The following is a 19,393-nucleotide window of genomic DNA, read 5'->3' as shown; positions in this document are numbered from 1 at the left end:
CGGCAGCACAGCATGCAAACTGTCCCACACATCCCTCTCATCCCACTCTTCTCTTATTATTATTATTATTATTATTACTTTTGTGATTGTGATTGTCATTTTGCTTCATATTTCTAATTAATTATAAAAATCATTGTTTAGATATTATTTTTATTTTAATTATAAATACTTTTAATTTTAGAAATTGAAATGTATGTTTTATTTAAAAATATACATATATTATTTAATTTATAAAATAAATTAGATATGTATATATGACATTATTTATAATTTAAATATCCAATTTCATATTTTAACGATATTTTAAATTAAAAGATAAATTAAAGATAGTCTTCTAAAGCTACATTTTTTAAAATAATAAAATTTTAATTTTAATTCTAAAGCTATTTTTATAGATAATATTATATTCACTATTTATATTGAATTAAATTAAATTTATAGATTTCAAAATATCTCAATCTAAATGACATTTAAGGTCATTTTTTGATGAATTTTTATTATTTTTTAAAAAATATAAATTAAAGATTATTTCTATAGTTATTTTCTGTTTAATTTAAAATACATCACACACAAAGAAGCTCTCTTTCGTATTACTGCAACAAACAGAACGAACTGCTATCATTTTACTCAAACAAGTTAACATCAATTAAAGGTAATCAAATCATGTTCCTATCATTTGCTTTTCTGTTTCAGTTCAAAATCAAAATCAAATTCAAAATGTTTCTGCAATTTTTAATGATATATGAATGGATTATTATGTGTAGAAATTGAAAAAAAAGAAGAAAAGAAATGTGGAAGCTAAGGATTGCAGAAGGAAGTGGAAATCCATGGCTTAGAACTACAAACGATCACATTGGGAGACAAGTCTGGGAATTTGATTCATCTAAAATCGGATCTCCAGAAGAGCTCTCACAAATCGAAAATGCTCGTCAAAATTTCACCAAAAACCGCTTTATTCACAAGCATAGTTCAGATCTACTCATGCGCATTCAGGTTTCTTGCTTTGATTCTCTGTTTGTTGACAATGCCGAACGAACTGAGTCATAGTTAGTATTAATGTGCTGTTACTGTTGTTTTGTAGTTTTCGAAGGAAAATCCAATATGTGAAGTGTTACCGCAAGTAAAAGTGAAAGAATCAGAACAAGTTACCGAGGAGAAAGTGAAAATTACGTTAAGAAGGGCATTGAATTACTATTCATCTATTCAAGCTGATGATGGACATTGGCCTGGTGATTATGGCGGTCCTATGTTTCTAATGCCTGGCTTGGTAATTTTTTCATTTCATTGTTAGTTTATTGTTTTAATTTTAAATGTTTGTATGGTGATTCTTGTTATTCATTCAGATTATAGCTCTGTCTATCACTGGCGCATTGAATGCAATTTTATCTGAGGAACATAAGCGCGAAATGTGTCGATATCTATACAACCACCAGGCATGTGTTTCAATAGTTTTTCATTTTACCATTGCTGCTACTTTCTCTGTGTTATCTATAATGTCAAAATTATGGAATTTGCAGAATAGAGATGGCGGTTGGGGCTTACACATTGAGGGACCAAGCACAATGTTTGGGAGTGTATTGTGTTATGTTTCGTTAAGGCTGCTTGGTGAAGGTCCCAATGAGGGAGAAGGGGCAGTCGAGAGAGGCCGTAATTGGATTCTCAAACATGGTGGTGCTACTGCAATTACGTCCTGGGGAAAAATGTGGCTTTCAGTTCAGTTTTTCAAAATGCTTTAGCTTTAGATTTGTTTTAGCAGTTGCTTAAAGTTTTAGACGTTATTCTTTTGTTCGATTCTTTTGCTTGATGGGAACAGGTACTTGGAGCATATGAGTGGTCTGGTAATAATCCCTTACCCCCTGAGATGTGGCTTCTCCCTTACATTCTCCCAGTCCATCCAGGTTCTTGTCTATTTCCATCTCCTTTTAATAATGCATATATATAATATTAATATATATTGACATTTCAGGGTACATAACAATGTAAACTAACATGGATCGTATTTTTTGGTCAAAAGGGAATATATAACTCAACAACACTGGCCAAATCATGCTGACTTGTGGAACATCAGAGTGCAGATGTGCACATGCATTTGGCAATTCTATTAAGCAAGTAGTTGCATATTTTATTGGCTGCTATTGTCAAATAAGACTTAGAATCATGTATCATGTTCTTCTGTGAAGATTTAAAATCAGATGGTTTTGACTATATGGTCTTCATCTGATATATGATTATTGGGAAATTTAAGTTATAAATTGGGGAAATTCCACATATTCATTCTTGGTAGGAGTCAAAGTGTTATTTTTCAACTTCTGCAGGGAGGATGTGGTGTCACTGCCGGATGGTATATCTTCCCATGTCATATTTATATGGGAAAAGGTTTGTTGGTCCAATCACACCAACAGTTTTGTCTTTGAGAAAGGAGCTGTATACTGTCCCATATCATGAAATAGACTGGAATCAAGCACGCAACCAATGTGCAAAGGTTGGTAACTAGGATCATAGTGCCACTAAATCCCAAGTCCAGCATGTACATATTCTCGTTGTATCCCTTTTCTACATCTCTTTGCACTTGTAATGGCATCTAAAAGAAATGCTACACCAAGCACTGGTTTTATCTCTGTTTTAACCTTGCTACGTTGGCATAAACATATTACTTGTTTTTCTTCTTTTCTTTTGCAGGAAGATTTGTACTATCCACATCCTATGTTGCAAGATGTACTTTGGGCAACTCTTCATAAGTTTGTTGAACCTATTCTTATGCATTGGCCTGGAAAAAGGTTGAGAGAAAAGGCTATTCAAACTGCGATTGAACACATACACTATGAAGATGAAAATACTCGTTACATATGCATAGGGCCTGTAAACAAGGTGTGAGTTTAAGGTGTTTCATCACTGCTAATTCTCTTAGAAAATTTTCTTACCCTTAATTCAGAATTATTGATAAACAATGATCACTTAGAGCAACAGATATTTCCAAATTCCAATTAATTTGATTTTTGTTTTTCAGATGCCTTACTTCCGTTTTTGGCAGTTTTTTATTTTATAATTATTTTGGTCTGCAGGTGTTAAATATGCTTTGCTGTTGGGTGGAAGACCCAAACTCAGAAGCTTTTAAGTTGCATCTTCCAAGATTATATGACTACCTCTGGCTTGCTGAAGATGGGATGAAAATGCAGGTCTCAAATATGTACTGCCAACTATAAATACTTTGACGCACAAACATAGTGTGTGAAAAGTTGTCAAGCTTCCTAGGAACATTGGAATAGAAGCCAATCACTGATATTGTGTTACTTGATATGCATTCATGCTAGTATGGTGGCTGTTTCTACTTTGTGATATGCATCACCAACTGAGATAATAAAAAAAATATAATTTGTGGTTTCACAGCTTATTACCATGTGTATTTCTTCAATTTTCTTGGGCACTCAGAGCAAACTGTCATCAATAAAAGATATAATAAACTGGCTGCAGGGTTATAATGGAAGTCAACTCTGGGACACAGCATTCGCAGTTCAAGCAATTGTGTCAACTAATCTTATTGAGGAATATGGTCCGACTCTAAAAAAGGCACATTCATTCATTAAAAAAATGCAGGTGCATTTCCCCCTCTCAAGCCCTTGGTGTTTCTCATTGAGGATTTCATATTATAGTCTTTTAACTCTTGAAATGTTTACTTTGTAATTGTATCTTTTTGGATTTGAAGGTTTTGGAAAATTGTCCAGGAGATCTTAATTTTTGGTATCGCCACATTTCAAAAGGTGCATGGCCATTTTCAACTGCTGATCATGGATGGCCCATCTCAGACTGCACAGCAGAGGGAATAAAAGTAATGATTTATCATGTTAGATGTGCTCCCTTTGCTTAAGTTTTTCCTGATAACTTGCACTGATTCTGTTTTGTAGGCTCTTATGTTGTTATCAAAGATTCCTTCAGAGATTGTTGGGGAAGGATTAAATGCAAACCGGTTATATGATGCAGTGAATGTTGTTCTCTCATTACAGGTAACTCATGCTTGGGTATTTTGAACTAGACAAACCATACCGATTTGCTAATAAAACTTCATCTTCTGTTATTTATATATCTCTAGTTGCTTTTTTTTTTTTAATTTTGTTTATTCCCTAGACATGCAATCAGATCCTATTTAGGAGCCCATACTATGTATGAATAAGATATTTATTCCTAGAAAAAACTGGCAAGCAAAGATCATATCTTTGTTAGCAAGCAAAGATCATACTTTGGTAGGCTCTCCAAAGATGCTTACGCACTAATGCCAGGTAGCACTAGACAAGGTTTATTTGTTAGTTTACAGATGACTTGGGCATGTAGATTAAGCGAAAATAATTCATACAATCCAGAAGAAATAAATTTTAATAAAATCTTTATATTCATCATGTAAAAGAGGTTTATTAAATTATTATACTTTTTTATAGTCAGAGATATTAACTATCATAAATAGTACATATCAAAAATAGGTTATAGTGTATTAAATGTATAACTTTATGCTCTGAACGAGCTTACTGTTGAGCTAATTATGGTTTTCTAAAAACAAGCTGATTATCAAGCTTGTAAAATGAACTAGCTCGCAAGCTCTTAAACGAGCCATCTTATGAATTTGGATGAGCCGAGTACAAATACGCTCAAGCTCTGCTATGACAAACTCATTTATTGACAGCTTTTATTGAGCCAATGCAGCCCTGCCAAAGACCAAGGCTTTTGTTGGTTCCCGATTAAAAGGACTAGTGCTGACAATCTATTGCAAGTGTGTTGAGTGAATAAAGCATTGTTTATCTGAAGCATGTGTTATGTGCTTCTGTATGTTTTATGCGTTGTTTTTTTATATGATGTACAGGGAGAGTGAGATTATTCTCTTTGCTTTTTATCCTAGGTATAACCACACATGGAAGGCTAGTTGTGATTGGCTACACGTATATGTCCTTTTTCCTTTTGGTTTCTCTCCCATTTGAACTTGATATTTCTTGTGCTAATTTCCATGAGCATTTTTCTCAGTTTCTATCACCAATTAGACATTGACTATTATGCTGTCTTGATGGAATAAACAAAATTATTTTTCTTTTTCTCATTTTATTAAATTATTGGTGTTTGTGGATGCACCTTTCCCTTGGAATTTTACAAATAATTACTTGATTTTACAAATCTGATAGCAGAACAGAATTGAAGGATAGAGAAATAAGATGTTCAATATTTGGAGGTCTTATAGAGGGTGGCACATTAATCATTATGAACATTTTAATAAGCTAATAAGTCGTGATTTTTCACAGTTCTCCTGCCATTTATTACAGTGGAATTTTCAAGGGACACTTCCAAATATTCATGCATGTTTTTTCTATTTCTTCTGCACTGTACAGAATGGTGATGGTGGCTTTCCTACTTATGAGCTCTCAAGATCTTATAGTTGGTTGGAGGTATTATCTATCATGTGTTTCTTGCAATTATTGTTATGTACCATTTGTTTTTTCTTTTTTTCTAATTCTGCACTTTATTGTTAAAAACCATGTTCTGTAGTAATCTCCAACATATGTAAGATTAGTGTTAATAATTATGCATGGCATAGTTAATGAGCTGTTCTCTGACCCTCCTTGTGTGATAGATATTGTAGACTGTTTTCAGATTTTTGACATTAGTGTTGCTAAACAAGAAACCTACCATATAATTAATTGATCTATTACCTTTATGTCAGGGGACTTGTTTGGTTATTTCATATACTTAGGTGTTTTAGTAGTAAACCCATTTGATGTAGTTGCTATGCCTCCTCCCAGCTTGCGTCCAAACTGTAATCCTTGTCCATCTTCAGAGAAATTATCCATAACGAAAAAAAAGCAACTCAACAAATTAATCAATGTCCCATATTAATTGAAAAGCTATTTTCATTCAGTTAAGGATTTTAAATTTTAGCTGTTATGGTATTCTCTCTCTTTTGAAGTCAAAGAATAAATCACTTTTGTAAAACATACAGAAAAAACATCACCAAATGAAGTTATAGTTCTTGTACTCCTAAAAGTAACAACTTTTTTTCCTTTTTCTCATTTGACTGTTTATCTATTTCAATTTGCAAAACAACCTTAGAATCTAGCAAGACACATAAAAGATAGGATACTTTGAATCAACAACTTTACCTGCAAATGAAACATTTTAATGATTGTCCTCTCAAGTAGTTTTGTGAGAAATTATAAATTTTACAAAGATGATCTAAGCATGAAAATTGAATTATTTAAGATATTACATATGTTTGATATTTTAAACTTATCATATTTATGATTATAAAGCAAGCTGTAATTATATTTGAAGAAATAAACAAAAATACAGAATCATTTTTCTGACTGTAAATTGAAATTTAACTAAAAAGATTAATAGGTAAATATATTCGAAGAAAGAATACGTTGAAATTATTGTTATTTATGGTTTGGGACACTAAAGGTTTCGTGAAAGAGTTTGATATTTATTTATTGGTTTGAAGTTGTGTACTTAATAATTCTTACACACTAAATTTGAAGAATAGGACTTAAAAACTTGTTTAAGAACTTCTAGGACTTAATTGTAAAAACTAGCCCACTTTCAGGCTTCTACTGCAAGTATACTTTAAATTAAACTTGGTTTTACATTGGAACATAAATTCTTAGCAATTAACTTATGGCTTTTGCTTCATTTCATTATAATTTGATTGTCTTTAAATCACTTTTCTATGCCTCAACTTTTCCATTTCAGTTTATCAACCCTGCTGAAACTTTTGGTGACATTGTTATTGACTACCCGTAAGTTATCTGCATATTCAATTAAATCAACTCTGTTGTGCTTACATCATTGTTATAATTAAACACCTTTTTATATGATTATAGGTACGTTGAGTGTACTTCAGCTGCAATTCAAGCTTTGACATCATTCCGTAAATCATATCCTGAACATCAGCGAGAAGAGATAGAATGTTGTATCAAAAAGGCAGCTAAGTTCATGGAAAAAATTCAGATATCAGATGGCTCATGGTATGATAATCTTCATCTAGAATTTTTACTTGGATGTCCTAATCAAGTCCATAAACTGTCCTTGTTGTTTCCAGTTGTCTGCATTAATTATCAAGATTTCATGGCGATAGATCTTAAGTTCCCTAAGCTACATGCTGAAATTCAACTGAAAACTTGAATCATTATCTCATGCTATCTTTAAATGCAAACTTGTTGACAGGTATGGCTCATGGGGTGTTTGCTTCACCTATGGTACATGGTTTGGCATAAAAGGTTTGGTGGCTGCCGGAAAAAGCTTTGGTAATTGTTCCAGTATCCGTAAAGCCTGTGATTTTCTGTTGTCTAAACAGTGTCCTTCTGGTGGCTGGGGAGAGAGTTATCTTTCATGTCAAAAGAAGGTAATTCGATGCCTGTTGGTTTATTTATTTACATATGCATTCCTCTTTCCGACCTGAGGCACATGTGGATTGGCAACTAGTCTTCACAAATTTGAAATGTGTCTAGCTTTCAAAGAATATCGAATATTATGTGGTTGCTTTGAGAATGTAGAAGAGGCAGAGGATGTAACCAGGCGGAAATTCGACATTTAAATTGAAAAAAATTGGGTATAAAAATGATAATAGGAAAATAATTATGGAGATTAAAAGTGGAAAAGTACGATTTAGTGTTCAAAATCTGACACAGGAATTTGTTTCAGTTGTAGAACAAAATTTCTTTCCAATCAGGCTAGAATCATTGTCTCTCTATTTAGGAATAGAGAAGTCTCAAGTTTTAGTACTCTCCATCCAACAATAAAAGGGAGGGCTACTCTTGGAGTTCCAAGCATACAACCTATTTGGCCTCATAAAAATAAAATTAAAAAAGGCAAGAACTTTGTTGACAAATAAGCTATAGTAGTTCCTTTGTCTAGATAATATATGAAAAGCAAGGGGAAGTTGAATAAAATGCCTTTCATAGTGTACGCAGCATTGCAAATTCAAACTTGTATTTTAGGGTTCATAATTGGTATTCCTTTGAATATTGCCATGGCAGTGTAACAAAAATATTAAAAGATTGTTGAAAATTTTAAACAATTGTATTTCAAATATCTTTTAACAGTTATTAAAAAAGTACAACTCAATTATCATATGTTGTATCATTTTGCATTTATTCACAAGAACACAATTGAAATTGATTTAAATTCATTTTTATTGAATATGTTTATCTATCTATCTATCTATATATATATATATATATATATATATATATATTTTTTTTTTTTTTTCTGCTTCCGCATATCTACCAATTTTAGCATCCCCATTTCATCATTCCAATTTTATGTACAAGCTTTTTCTTTATTGTCTAATTCTTGTCTTTTATTAACTAGTCATATTATGGTATCTTGGTAGTTCCATTTCATGTTAGGATTTATCACACAAGACTCTCCTACAATATTGTCAAACTATTGTCAAAGTAAGGGTGATAACGGTTCAAGGTAAATTGTTTTGTTGATGCTAAACCTTTGGATCTTGTATCCCATTAGTACCAATACTTTAATTTTTTTTTTTCCTTTTTAGGATACCTACAACTTTTTCAGCCTATTTTTATTGTCATAGTCATCGGAAATTGAAATATCCTTAATTGATTTGCCATATCATAAATGCCAACTTACTAATAACTTATCCTACTAATTATGTGGGACTCACTTTTAAATTTTTTTCCAAGTGTTTAGTTTGTGAAAAATTTAAAAGTGGGTCCCACATCCTTAGTAGGATTGCTGATGGCATATTTTTGTCACACTGCCATGGCAAATTTCTTTTTGCCACATTAATTATTAGTGAATTGACATTGTTGATGGCAAATCAATTAAGAATATTCAGTTTCTTATAGCCACGTCTGTAAAAACAGGCCGAAAAAGTTGTAGGTGCCCTAAGTCAAAACTTAAATAGAAGTACTGTACCAAAAAGGAAAAAAAAGTATTAGTACTATTAATTGAATATTGGGTTCAAAGGTCGGATACTGACACAATAACTTTCCTTCATGGTTCACTTAGTTATACAATTAAGTTTATTTGGGAATGACCCACAAAAATCAAAATTGACCGGCTTTATTGAGTTTGCCCATTCAATTTGTAAGTATTTTTTTATTATACTCTTTAAAGATCAAAATTTAGTTCTGTTTGATTTAAATGTTTCACAATCAAAATCTTGAGAAATTATAATATTTAAGTAAAATCATTTTTTGATATCCAGTATTATCAATATCAAGAGTGTATATGTATTATCATTATTTTTGTCCTTTAAATTAATTGTATAGTGTGTTAATAGATAGATTTATTTATGTAGAAGGATCCAAAATTAAATAATTATGTGTTCGAAGAATATTTATGTAAAAAACAGTTTTTCACCTAGTAAGTTATAAGATTTAGATTTTTGTGTGTATTCACTTTTGGTTTGGTTAAACTAGAAACACAACTAAGTTCATTGGTTTAGTAAATGATTATTTGATGATGGTTTTTCATTTCAATTCTCAATTCTCACTTATTTTTGCTCACCTCTAGTGAAAGGGGCAAGCACCCTGAGGGGGCATTTGCTCAGGGGAAATGAGCCACAAGATTTCTGCTCTCTTTTTGACTTAATTGGCCAAAACATCCTATATTTTAGACATTTTATGTGCTTTTCATTTTTATCAATTTAAATAACAATCTAAATCATTTGCTTCAATTTTAACATTGTTTAAAATTGTTGACATGGTAAATTCTGAGGATTAATATTAAAAAAATTTAATAGCAATTAGACTGCTGACTAATCAATTTAATTTCTGAGTCACAGACCCGGTCAAACATAATTTTCTCTCTCTTATCCATAAAACTCTCATATCATTTCATCATTTTCTTTCAGGTGAAAGTCTAGAATCCGTTTTAGCAACCAAGTAAATCTAATCTCTAGCACGAATCAACTCAGTTGCTAAATTATTTAATGTGCACAAAATCCATAGGCACTATGCTGAAAATATTCATGCAAAACACTTCTATCATCACTTAAACTCTTAGGTAATCTTTGAACCATAATAGTAAAAATGGCAGTAGAATCAGCCTGTAGTCTCTACATAACACATTCTTTAGAAATTATTATTTCTTTTATTTTTTTTTTTTACGAAAGAAAATTTGTCTAAAATTTCAATCTTTCTTCAGAACCCAGATTCAAATCCTGATTATTATTGGTGTTCTACATAATGTTTGGTTGAAATCCATAAAGTTTATGGAACTCATTTATGAATCTAAAATTTATGTGCTTTAAATTGCGTGAAAGTTAATTTAGTATTCTACATAATCAAATTTGTGCGGAATTGATTATAGCTAAACTAAATTCTAATAAAATAGGTAGAATTTCTAAATGAATTCCACGTTAGCAAGTCAATACATTTCATAACATCAAAATATCTCTTTCAACTTTATCATTTCTATTTTATCTTCTCTCATGTCTTTTCTTTAAATGAAATGAATTTTTGTGTGGATTTAAACCAAACATAACATTAGTATAATTTGTGTAACTTTAGAAATCTCTTTTATTTCCAAGATTAAATTTAGTTCTGTTCTCAAGAAACCAACACAACCCTATGCTTCAAATTGAACAAGATTTGCAAGATAATGATCCCCCAACTCGTCCTGTTAATTTGGTTCCTCACAACTCTCCAACTCAGTCTTATCACCATTAAATCGAACAAAAACAGAGAATTAACAGAAAACTAACCTCAGCTTTGAATTAAAGAAAGTTTATATCTTTCTCTTTGAATGGAAAAATTTAAAAATCAGATAAAAAAGAATTGGGCAAATAGTTGCAGTGGAGAGCAGCTTTGCAACGATAGTTGTGCAATGCTGCAACGAAAGATGCATGTAAAAAATTTTAGATCTATGGTGGTTAAACAAGTAGAGAAAAAAAATTGAAGAGCCACATCAACAATTTTCGATTTTGGTATTGCAGTAACTAGAATGTTAAAATTAAAGTAAATGTTTTAGTTTCTTACCATAATCGATAAACTCATAAGCACACATTAAGGCTTCATTTGTTTGCGGAAAATATTCTTCTGGAAAATATTTTTCCTTATTTTCCAATGTTTGGGACACCGAGGGAAAATAATTCAAAGGAAAATCACTTCAAAACACAGAGCGGGAAGTTATTTTCCAACGCTTAAAATCATGTCTACTAGGTTCCTGACGCTTATTAAATACAAGGACATATGAAAAAAAAATCAACGTAACAGATTCTCTTCAATACAATCTCCTCTCTTGTTTCTCTCTTCAGTATCATCTTCTTTTTCGCTTCATCTTTTTCACCGAGAACTTTTCATCATCTCAAGTAAGTTCTTTTCTTTATTTTTCTCTCCGATAAAAATATATAAAATTAGCTTTCTAAACTAGAGAATAGATCTATTACATTTTTTGTAGAATATAAATTTTGGTTTATATGTTGATTATAGATTTGCTTGATTTTAATGGGTATCAATCAGTTATATTTTAATTATGAATTTATCTGTATTATTTTCTCATCACTTATATAGAGTGATGATGGATGTTTCAGTCGTTTAATTATGAACATTACTATTTAGAAGAATGAGAAAGAATAAAACATACAAAATCAAGAGCAAAAAGAAATGAAAAGACAACCTGAATTTTGGCAGTGAATTAAAAATTATTGTCAAGTATGTCTAGATGATCATTGTTCTTTCCTACAAATAAATGGTTTCTTCTCTCTTACTCTTTTACGGAGGATAGTGGACTGCTGGAGGCCTAGGTTAAAACTCATCTCAATTCAACTTGGCCTTATTCCAAAGCTAGTTGATTCACCTTGTTGGCTAGATGGATTAATATCCTCCACCTCCATTCCGCACAATTTTCTGCTATATCTAGAATGTCTTGGTAAAAAGAAAAGTGGTGTTTAGCTTGTTTCATTTTTTCTCTAATACATTTATATTTGGATCTATTTCTTTTCCGTCATATTTTTAGGGGAAAATACTAAAAGATAAAGACAAAAGTGTAAAATCAGGTTCTGGAGGAATGGAAAAACAAATAGGCAGAACCCTCAAATGCCTGACTTCAGGAGCAACATAATCTATAAACATTGCATCACCTTGATTCCTATGAGGGGCTGAGCATGTGCTTTACCTCACCTTAGTTGCTAGGCAAGGCAGGCCTGCACATTTCTCAAACACTATTCATAGCACTCCATTTCATCCATCTTGCTGTAATCTTGTGATTTATGTCCGATATCTCATCATCTCTTTGTATAAATAGATATTTTGGTTTTGATTAATTTGAGATTTTCTTACACGGCTTTCCATATTTCGCTAATAGCCGAAACCTTGTGTAAGTTGTAGAAAATAGAAGAGCTAGGTATAATTGCAAAGTTGACCAAAGGTTTAGACTTCTTCTGGTCATCAGCTAGAGAATGGTTTTATGTAATTGTCAACAAAAGATTGTGGAGTGAAATTATGGCCGATCTTGATCCTGGATGGCACGAGACAAAAGCACCACTCGTAAAAGATATTAATGCTTCTTATTTTCTTATTTCCAGTAAAGTGCAAGAGAAATGTTATTAAGTGCATGTCGTATATGTCGTGCTTTTGTTAAAATATTAATTTTCATCTTCCGTACAGGTTTATTCCAATCTTGAAGGTGACAGGTCTCATGTGGTAAATACTGCTTGGGCTATGTTGAGTCTGATTGATGCCGGGCAGGTAGTTATGTCTGTTTTATTGTTTTGCTGCACATACTATTGTTGGATACTCTATGGCTCCGTTTCACTTTGTGTGGACAAAAGCGCTTTTAAATTCTTTTTTCTGAGTTTTGAAAAATGCTTTTGTATAAAAAGTATGTAAATTGATTAAAGCAGAGTTGATAAGTTTATAACTAATTAGACAAAACCAAATCTATTAAATTAAAGAAAATTTTGATCTGCTATTTTAAACACCCAAATCAATTTGATTTTTTTCCTGGAATCGACTGGAAAGGTGTTAGTAACTGTTTAGAATCTTATGAAAGTAAGATTTGGTTTTCTCTAACAGTAGATCACATTAACTTCTTATATGGCCTGCGTAAGGTTTGTATTAACTAACTAATCCATATCATCAATTTGTATAGAACATTTAATATTGGAATAAGGTCCAAATAGGCCCCTTAACTTTGCAGGTAGGGCTGAATAGGTCCTTTTGACTTTTTTGGGTCATTTTTTAACCTAAAACTTTAATATTTTAAGTTAATTTATCCCTAGATGAGAGAGTGAGAGTCACTCTCCTTTAAGAATAAAAAGAAAAAGTTTAAGTAAAATAAATAAATAGTTAATTTTTACTAAGGGTTCATAATTTTTAATGTAATTATTAATAGCTAATTACTTGTTTGTTAAATTTAATTTTAATTTTAAGAATTGATTATTATTTTTTTATTGAATTCACTCCCCTAGAAATGGGCTAAGTTGAACTGAAAAAAAGAAAAGTTCTGGATTAAAATTGTCCAAAAAGGTCAAAAGGGTCTATTTGGCCTTGCCTGTAAAGTTTAGGGGCCTATGTAAACCTTATTTCTTTAATATTTGATAAGATTTGCGTACTTTGTCAATCGAATCTGAAACTTCTTCATCTTTTATTTTCTTTTCATTTGAATAAAATTTTCAATGGTACTAACTTTAATGCTGAACAGGCTGAGAGAGACCCAACACCATTGCATCGTGCAGCAAGATATTTAATAAACGCTCAAATGGAGAATGGAGATTTTCCACAGCAGGTATTCTCCTTGGTTGGATAGCTTTGTCTGTACTGATTATTGCTTTTTCTTTTTTCCAAATTAAAAAAAAAAAAAGAGAACCGTGAAATTCATTGGAAAATACACTTCAGTTCTGGCCCGTTTAAAATTGACTACATTTTGTGAAACTGAATTTCACTTTAGTCCTTTACTTTATCATATAAAATCATTTTAATCCCTCAAAACCAGACTCTATTACATATTAAACAGTGGGGACTAAAGTGTAAATCATGATGAGGTTCTTAAATCATCCTCTTTTTTCTGCCTTCCCCTAATTGATATTTGGAAAGCACATTGTCAGAGCTCATCGGAATGATGCTGCCCTTTTATCCTTTTACTTTTTTCTAAAATCTATTTGTTTTCTTTCTGTCTGGATTTGTATTTTCGTTGTGGTGATTTCATTGAGATTAACGATATTTGCTCCTTTGAATTGAACACTGTATTTAGTTAAAATCCGGTAGTGAACTATTTTTTCTTATAAATTTAGAATTCATTTACAAATGAATTTTATGTTCCTATTGCTAAATAGTAACTATAGAATTTACTTCTGAAGTAAATATTGTATTTGGAATACATCTAGAATTCAATAGAGAAAGGAAGAGAGAAAATCGGTCGGTTTAGAAAGAGAGAAAATTTATAGAAAGAATAGACAAAAAAAGATAATTTGAAAGGTGTATTTTAGTTTTATAAAACATATTAACTTATTACTATAAAATTCATTCGAAAATTCTGTTAGCTTTGTTAGAATTTAGTTTAATCATAGCGAATTTCATAATTTTTATTAAGTTGAATTCTGAATGAACTTTTATTTTAATTAAATATGTAGATTTGACGTGGGTTAACAAATATTTGTGGCTTAATCTCTTTTATTTTTGTTTTCTGTTTTTTTCTTCTTTTTTCTCAGGAAATCATGGGAGTATTCAATAGGAATTGCATGATAACATATGCGGCCTACAGAGACATTTTCCCAATTTGGGCATTGGGAGAATACCGTTGCCGGGTTCTCAAGGCTTCATAAACAAGTGGAAAAAACGTTAGAAAATAATATCATTTCTGGTTATTTCGTCTCTTTAGGTCTCTTTTCAAAAAATTGCTAGAAATGCTTCACACACTCTTAGAGTTATTTTAACTTTAGGCCTCACCAGACTTTATTTGATGGGACTCAAAAATTAATTATTACTTTATATTTTAGTAACAAGTTAGATTAGCATATTATATCATTAATATTATTATTTGTAAAAAGATATTATAAATTATATTTTTAAAAAATAACAAATGTTTTCTAAAAACAAAAAGGAAATTAAATTAACATATCCTAAACTCCCCTGTCGAAAGACTAGAAAACCTAGTCAATGGATAAAATAGAAAATCATGAAGTCGCTATCCCTCTTCGCTGTTCTGTCCACACCTTATTGCCTATGAACTAATAAATTATATGAAGAAAAAATTTGATTCTTTATTTTTATAATAAAAAAGAAAACAATTGCAAATTACATTTATACCACTGAAAATTGATCATATTAGCATGTTGATAATTTTTGTTTGACAATCGAACTCAATAATCACTAAGTTTTGATTTCTGTTTAATGGACTTTTCAATTAGTCGACTCAGTCAAAAAAACTTAATCAATAAAAAAATTGTTAGTTTAGTTCTTGAACTTTAAGACCAATAAATATTTTTGTCAAATTACAGCAAAATTTTTAATTTTAATACAATTTAATTTATTGTTTAATATCAATAATAATTTTGTATCAAATTAATACAATAATATACCTAAATAAAAAAAGCATTCCTTTTTCTCAATATCTTTCTAAGAAATTAAAATAATATAACAACTTAATAGAAAATAAAAAAAATCATAAATCCACAATTATATGAAATTTTCATATTTTACCAAGATAATGGAAATTAAATACATTGAACTCATAAATATTAAAATATAAAAAAGATCAAAATGAATATAATAAAGATAAATATTGTCTAAAATGCCTAAGATTTAATTTTAACAAGGTAAAAAGACTTGTTTAAATATATTTTCTTAGATATTATGGATAAAATTAAGAAAAATTTAAAATAAATTATTTGACTTGAGAAAAAATATTATTTTGAGTTTGATCCTTAATATTAAGCTTAAGGACCAAATTGTATTTATTAACTTAATCTGATGGTAAATGCATATCTCAATTTGAGCATAATATTGAATTCCGTTTCTTCATTTATAATTCAAAGAAAAAAAAGTTTAAGGACCAGATTACACTTTCTTATATTGATTATTTGGCTAAGCTTTCTAACTAGAAAAATTAATGGAGTGAACTAAGTGTAGATGGAATCAAAACTCAGTGACCATGAACAAGAGGTATCAAATTGTTAATATGGTCGAAATTCAATGGTGTAAATGTAATATACTTAGAAAACAATCATCAGAACATCTTGTCTCAGAATTATTCCTTTTCAATGGTTTTTTTTTTTTAAAAAAAAAAAGGAAGAAGAAGCAATTATTGGAACGCTTTAATGATAGATATATAAGACTTGTTTGGATCATTTCGAATGCTATAAAACTAGGTTAAGAATATTTTAGTTTTATAGATTAATTTTCTTATAAATTATTTTTGTCAAATTTATAAAATACTAGAATGCAAAATATTCTTAAAAAACGACAACGCTTGACTGAAAGAAACTAACTATTCAACCAAATGTCAACTAAAATTTTATAATGTTATCATATTAAAATTATTTACCTTCTTTTCTTGTTCCATATTGAAGATTCCAATTAATTTTGAATAATAATGTCACCCTCATACAACATTGAATTGAAATATGTCAGTCAGTAGTTTTGTCTTATTTTACACATTTTTTTATGGGTTAATATAAGCCTATAAAAACAAATGTCAATCTCACAGTTTTATTTCTGCAAATAAGGGGAAAAAAAAAAAGGGATTCATTTGCCAATAGTCAATCCCAATTGCATTCTTTAATCTTCAGTTCTAACTTTTGTTTGGGAATTTTAGTGAGGGAGGAAGGAAAAGACAATAACAACCCTTTGAATTGATACTCTAATCATCAATGATTTTTGACATTTAACAAAATATCTTGAAACCAATCCCGTTCAATTTACATAATCTTAATATTTTTACTATGTAAATAATAAAAGAATACTAGTTTGTAATTTCTTTTATTGCAGAATAATATTCTTTATGGATCAATTTGATTTGGATTAATAGAGATATAAATTGTATTTTTGGATATTTTATTTCTCTTTCTATTTTTAATTGTATATTTTCTTTCTTTTACATAATTAATTAGAATTTTAAATTTTATTATCTCTCTTTATTAAAATAATCTTTAACTCTTTTTCTTTTCATTTAAACTCGCAGCTTGTATTAATTCTTTCTATTAATTTTTGGCAAAATATATTATTAAGCACTTGAGATTTTATAGCTTTTTTTTTTTATTCTATTAAGCTTTTGTATTTCTATTTTTTTTAAATTACTTTTACACATTTCATGAGATTTTTGTTTATTTTTTTGAACTCTTGTATTTTAATTTTTGCTTTGATTAGGCACTTTTAGATTCTCAATCAAAACAAATATAAAAGTACAAGTGCTCAATGAAATAGAATAAAAATTAAGAGATTCAATAAAATAAAAATGAAAAGTTTAAAGGCTTAAAAATATATATATATTGCCTCATTTCTTCTAGATTGTTTCCATAAAAATGAGAGTATTTTTTTTTCTCCACAAACATAAAAATGAGAGTATAGTTCATTGAATTACTTTTTTAAATTTTTTAATATTATCTAAGTTATAATTTTAAGTTCATTTAGATAAATATTGCTTAAAAATATTATTTATAAAAGAATCTAAATTTAATAATTGATTTATAAATGCAAGACTAGCATCAAACAACACATTAAACTAGATCAACGATAATTATTCATCAATCAAGACAATTATCCATACATAAGAAATTCGATTTAGTAAATTAAGTCATATCTCATGGTGAAACATGAAATATAAATAAATATATGAATATTACTTAATTTAAATGTTTATAGGGGCTATTGTTTTTTGATAGGCTTACTTAATCATACGATGATTATATTAAATTAAATACAGCACAGGAAGTTGACATCAGAACTAAAATGGTGGTCAACTCTTTATGCCTGAATGTTATGATTAAACAAATTAGGAGGTTTGGATTGGTTGAATGCAATGTCTAAATATTCATAATTAAAAAGAGTTATGGAGATATTACATTTTGAAGGGTCTATAAGAATCATCATTGAAGGCATACTTGCTTAATGTAAAGTATAGCAGAGCCTTTCTCCAAAATAACCTCTCTTGTGCTATGTATCTATGGATATCAAGGTATGTCTACCCAAATCTATATCACAATTACTTTTTGTGCTTGATTATTTGGCAAAACTCATTATTAAGTTTCTAATCTTTTTTTAGTTTTATTCTATTATATTTCTGAATTTTTATTATTAAATCCCTATATTTGACAATTTTTTATTTATTTCAAAGCAAAAGTAAAAAGATAAAATCTTATTGAAATAAAACATGAATTAAAAGGCTTATATTGCTTTATAATTTTTAACGTTCATATGTGCAGAAGATAGTGTTGCGTGTCAGTATCAATTGCATGAAGTGCAAAATGGAGGTCCTAAAATCTGTTGCCAAACTTGAAGGTGACAACTTGCTATTATATATATTCTTCTTGTTGTTTCTTATACATTCATTGCTGTGCAAATTGGGTAGAAAGTTAAAATGTGGGTGAATTACTTATTGACTCTAAATTGGGGGGCCAAATTGATCTTTTATCCCAAGACCAGAATATTGATGGATGTCCACCTCTTGGGATTTGGCCAGCGGTCATGGGTTATTGATAATAACCAGTGCATTTAGGGTGAGAGATTTTCTCTCTAAGAAAATAATTGAGATGTGAGACTTACCTTAATTATGTGGTTATTTTGGAATGAACAGGTATTAATGAGATGAGTGTGAATAGTGAGAAGGGGGAGTTGACAGTGATAGGAAATGTAGATGCAGTGCTTTTGACAAAACAACTCAGGAAGACAAACAAAATGGCACAAATCATTAGTGTTGGACCTCCAAAGAAAGAGCCAGCAAAAGATGAAAAACAGAAGCCACTGCCTCCTTGTTGTAAGCAATGCCAACTTCTTGTTGTTGGCTTTGCTCCTTATGAACCTCCACTTTGCTCTATCCTGTAACAATATATTGACTCTTAACAATCACATTCTGATGGCCTCAATTGCCAAATAAATTCGGTAATATATATATCCCAAATCTAGCGTGTAGTATTTACTTTCTTTTTTCAAATAATAGCAATGTATTTTGACTATGATTTCAATTTTAGTTTCAAGTCAGATTATTGACTGAAATTTAGTGACTATAATTTTAACTGTTTAACTATTTCTGTTTAAAATCCTAAAATTCTAAGACTTGAAAAATGATTTTACTGTTTCAACAAACAAGAAAAAGAAAAAAAAAAAACAATACATGAATAAAAGTGAGATGGTTAAATCTTTTTATAAATTCTAATAAAAATAAATAAAATATTAAAAAAAATCTTTTATTAAATTATCCGTTTATTTAATTAAATAATGCTATTTTTTATTAT

General features: G+C 29.8%; 2 protein-coding genes across 2 annotated transcripts; both read left to right on the top strand.

Annotated features, from left to right (window-relative positions):
• The first annotated feature begins 592 nt into the window (after window positions 1–592).
• Window positions 593–14,918, top strand: LOC8262543 (cycloartenol synthase). Its single transcript, NM_001323703.1, has 19 exons — window positions 593–652; window positions 765–993; window positions 1,082–1,267; window positions 1,344–1,433; window positions 1,518–1,712; window positions 1,814–1,898; window positions 2,316–2,482; window positions 2,680–2,868; window positions 3,063–3,176; window positions 3,472–3,594; window positions 3,704–3,826; window positions 3,903–4,001; window positions 5,367–5,423; window positions 6,724–6,770; window positions 6,855–6,998; window positions 7,198–7,375; window positions 12,612–12,692; window positions 13,648–13,731; window positions 14,654–14,918. The coding sequence occupies exons 2-19, from the start codon at window positions 790–792 to the stop codon at window positions 14,765–14,767; spliced, it is 2,280 nt and encodes a 759-aa protein (NP_001310632.1). The 5' UTR covers window positions 593–652; window positions 765–789; the 3' UTR covers window positions 14,768–14,918.
• Window positions 14,919–17,965: 3,047 nt separating this feature from the next.
• On the top strand, window positions 17,966–19,114 carry LOC8262544 (heavy metal-associated isoprenylated plant protein 2). The gene is made up of 3 exons (XM_002527767.4): window positions 17,966–18,117; window positions 18,365–18,440; window positions 18,736–19,114. Exons 1-3 carry the CDS (start codon window positions 18,106–18,108, stop codon window positions 18,981–18,983), a joined length of 336 nt encoding a protein of 111 aa, XP_002527813.2. The 5' UTR covers window positions 17,966–18,105; the 3' UTR covers window positions 18,984–19,114.
• The last annotated feature ends 279 nt before the right edge of the window (window positions 19,115–19,393 follow it).

This window comes from Ricinus communis, chromosome 2, assembly GCF_019578655.1.
Source record: "Ricinus communis isolate WT05 ecotype wild-type chromosome 2, ASM1957865v1, whole genome shotgun sequence".
NCBI lineage: Eukaryota > Viridiplantae > Streptophyta > Magnoliopsida > Malpighiales > Euphorbiaceae > Ricinus > Ricinus communis.
Note: the sequence above shows the minus strand (reverse complement) of the source record. Positions and strands in the feature narration are given on the sequence as shown.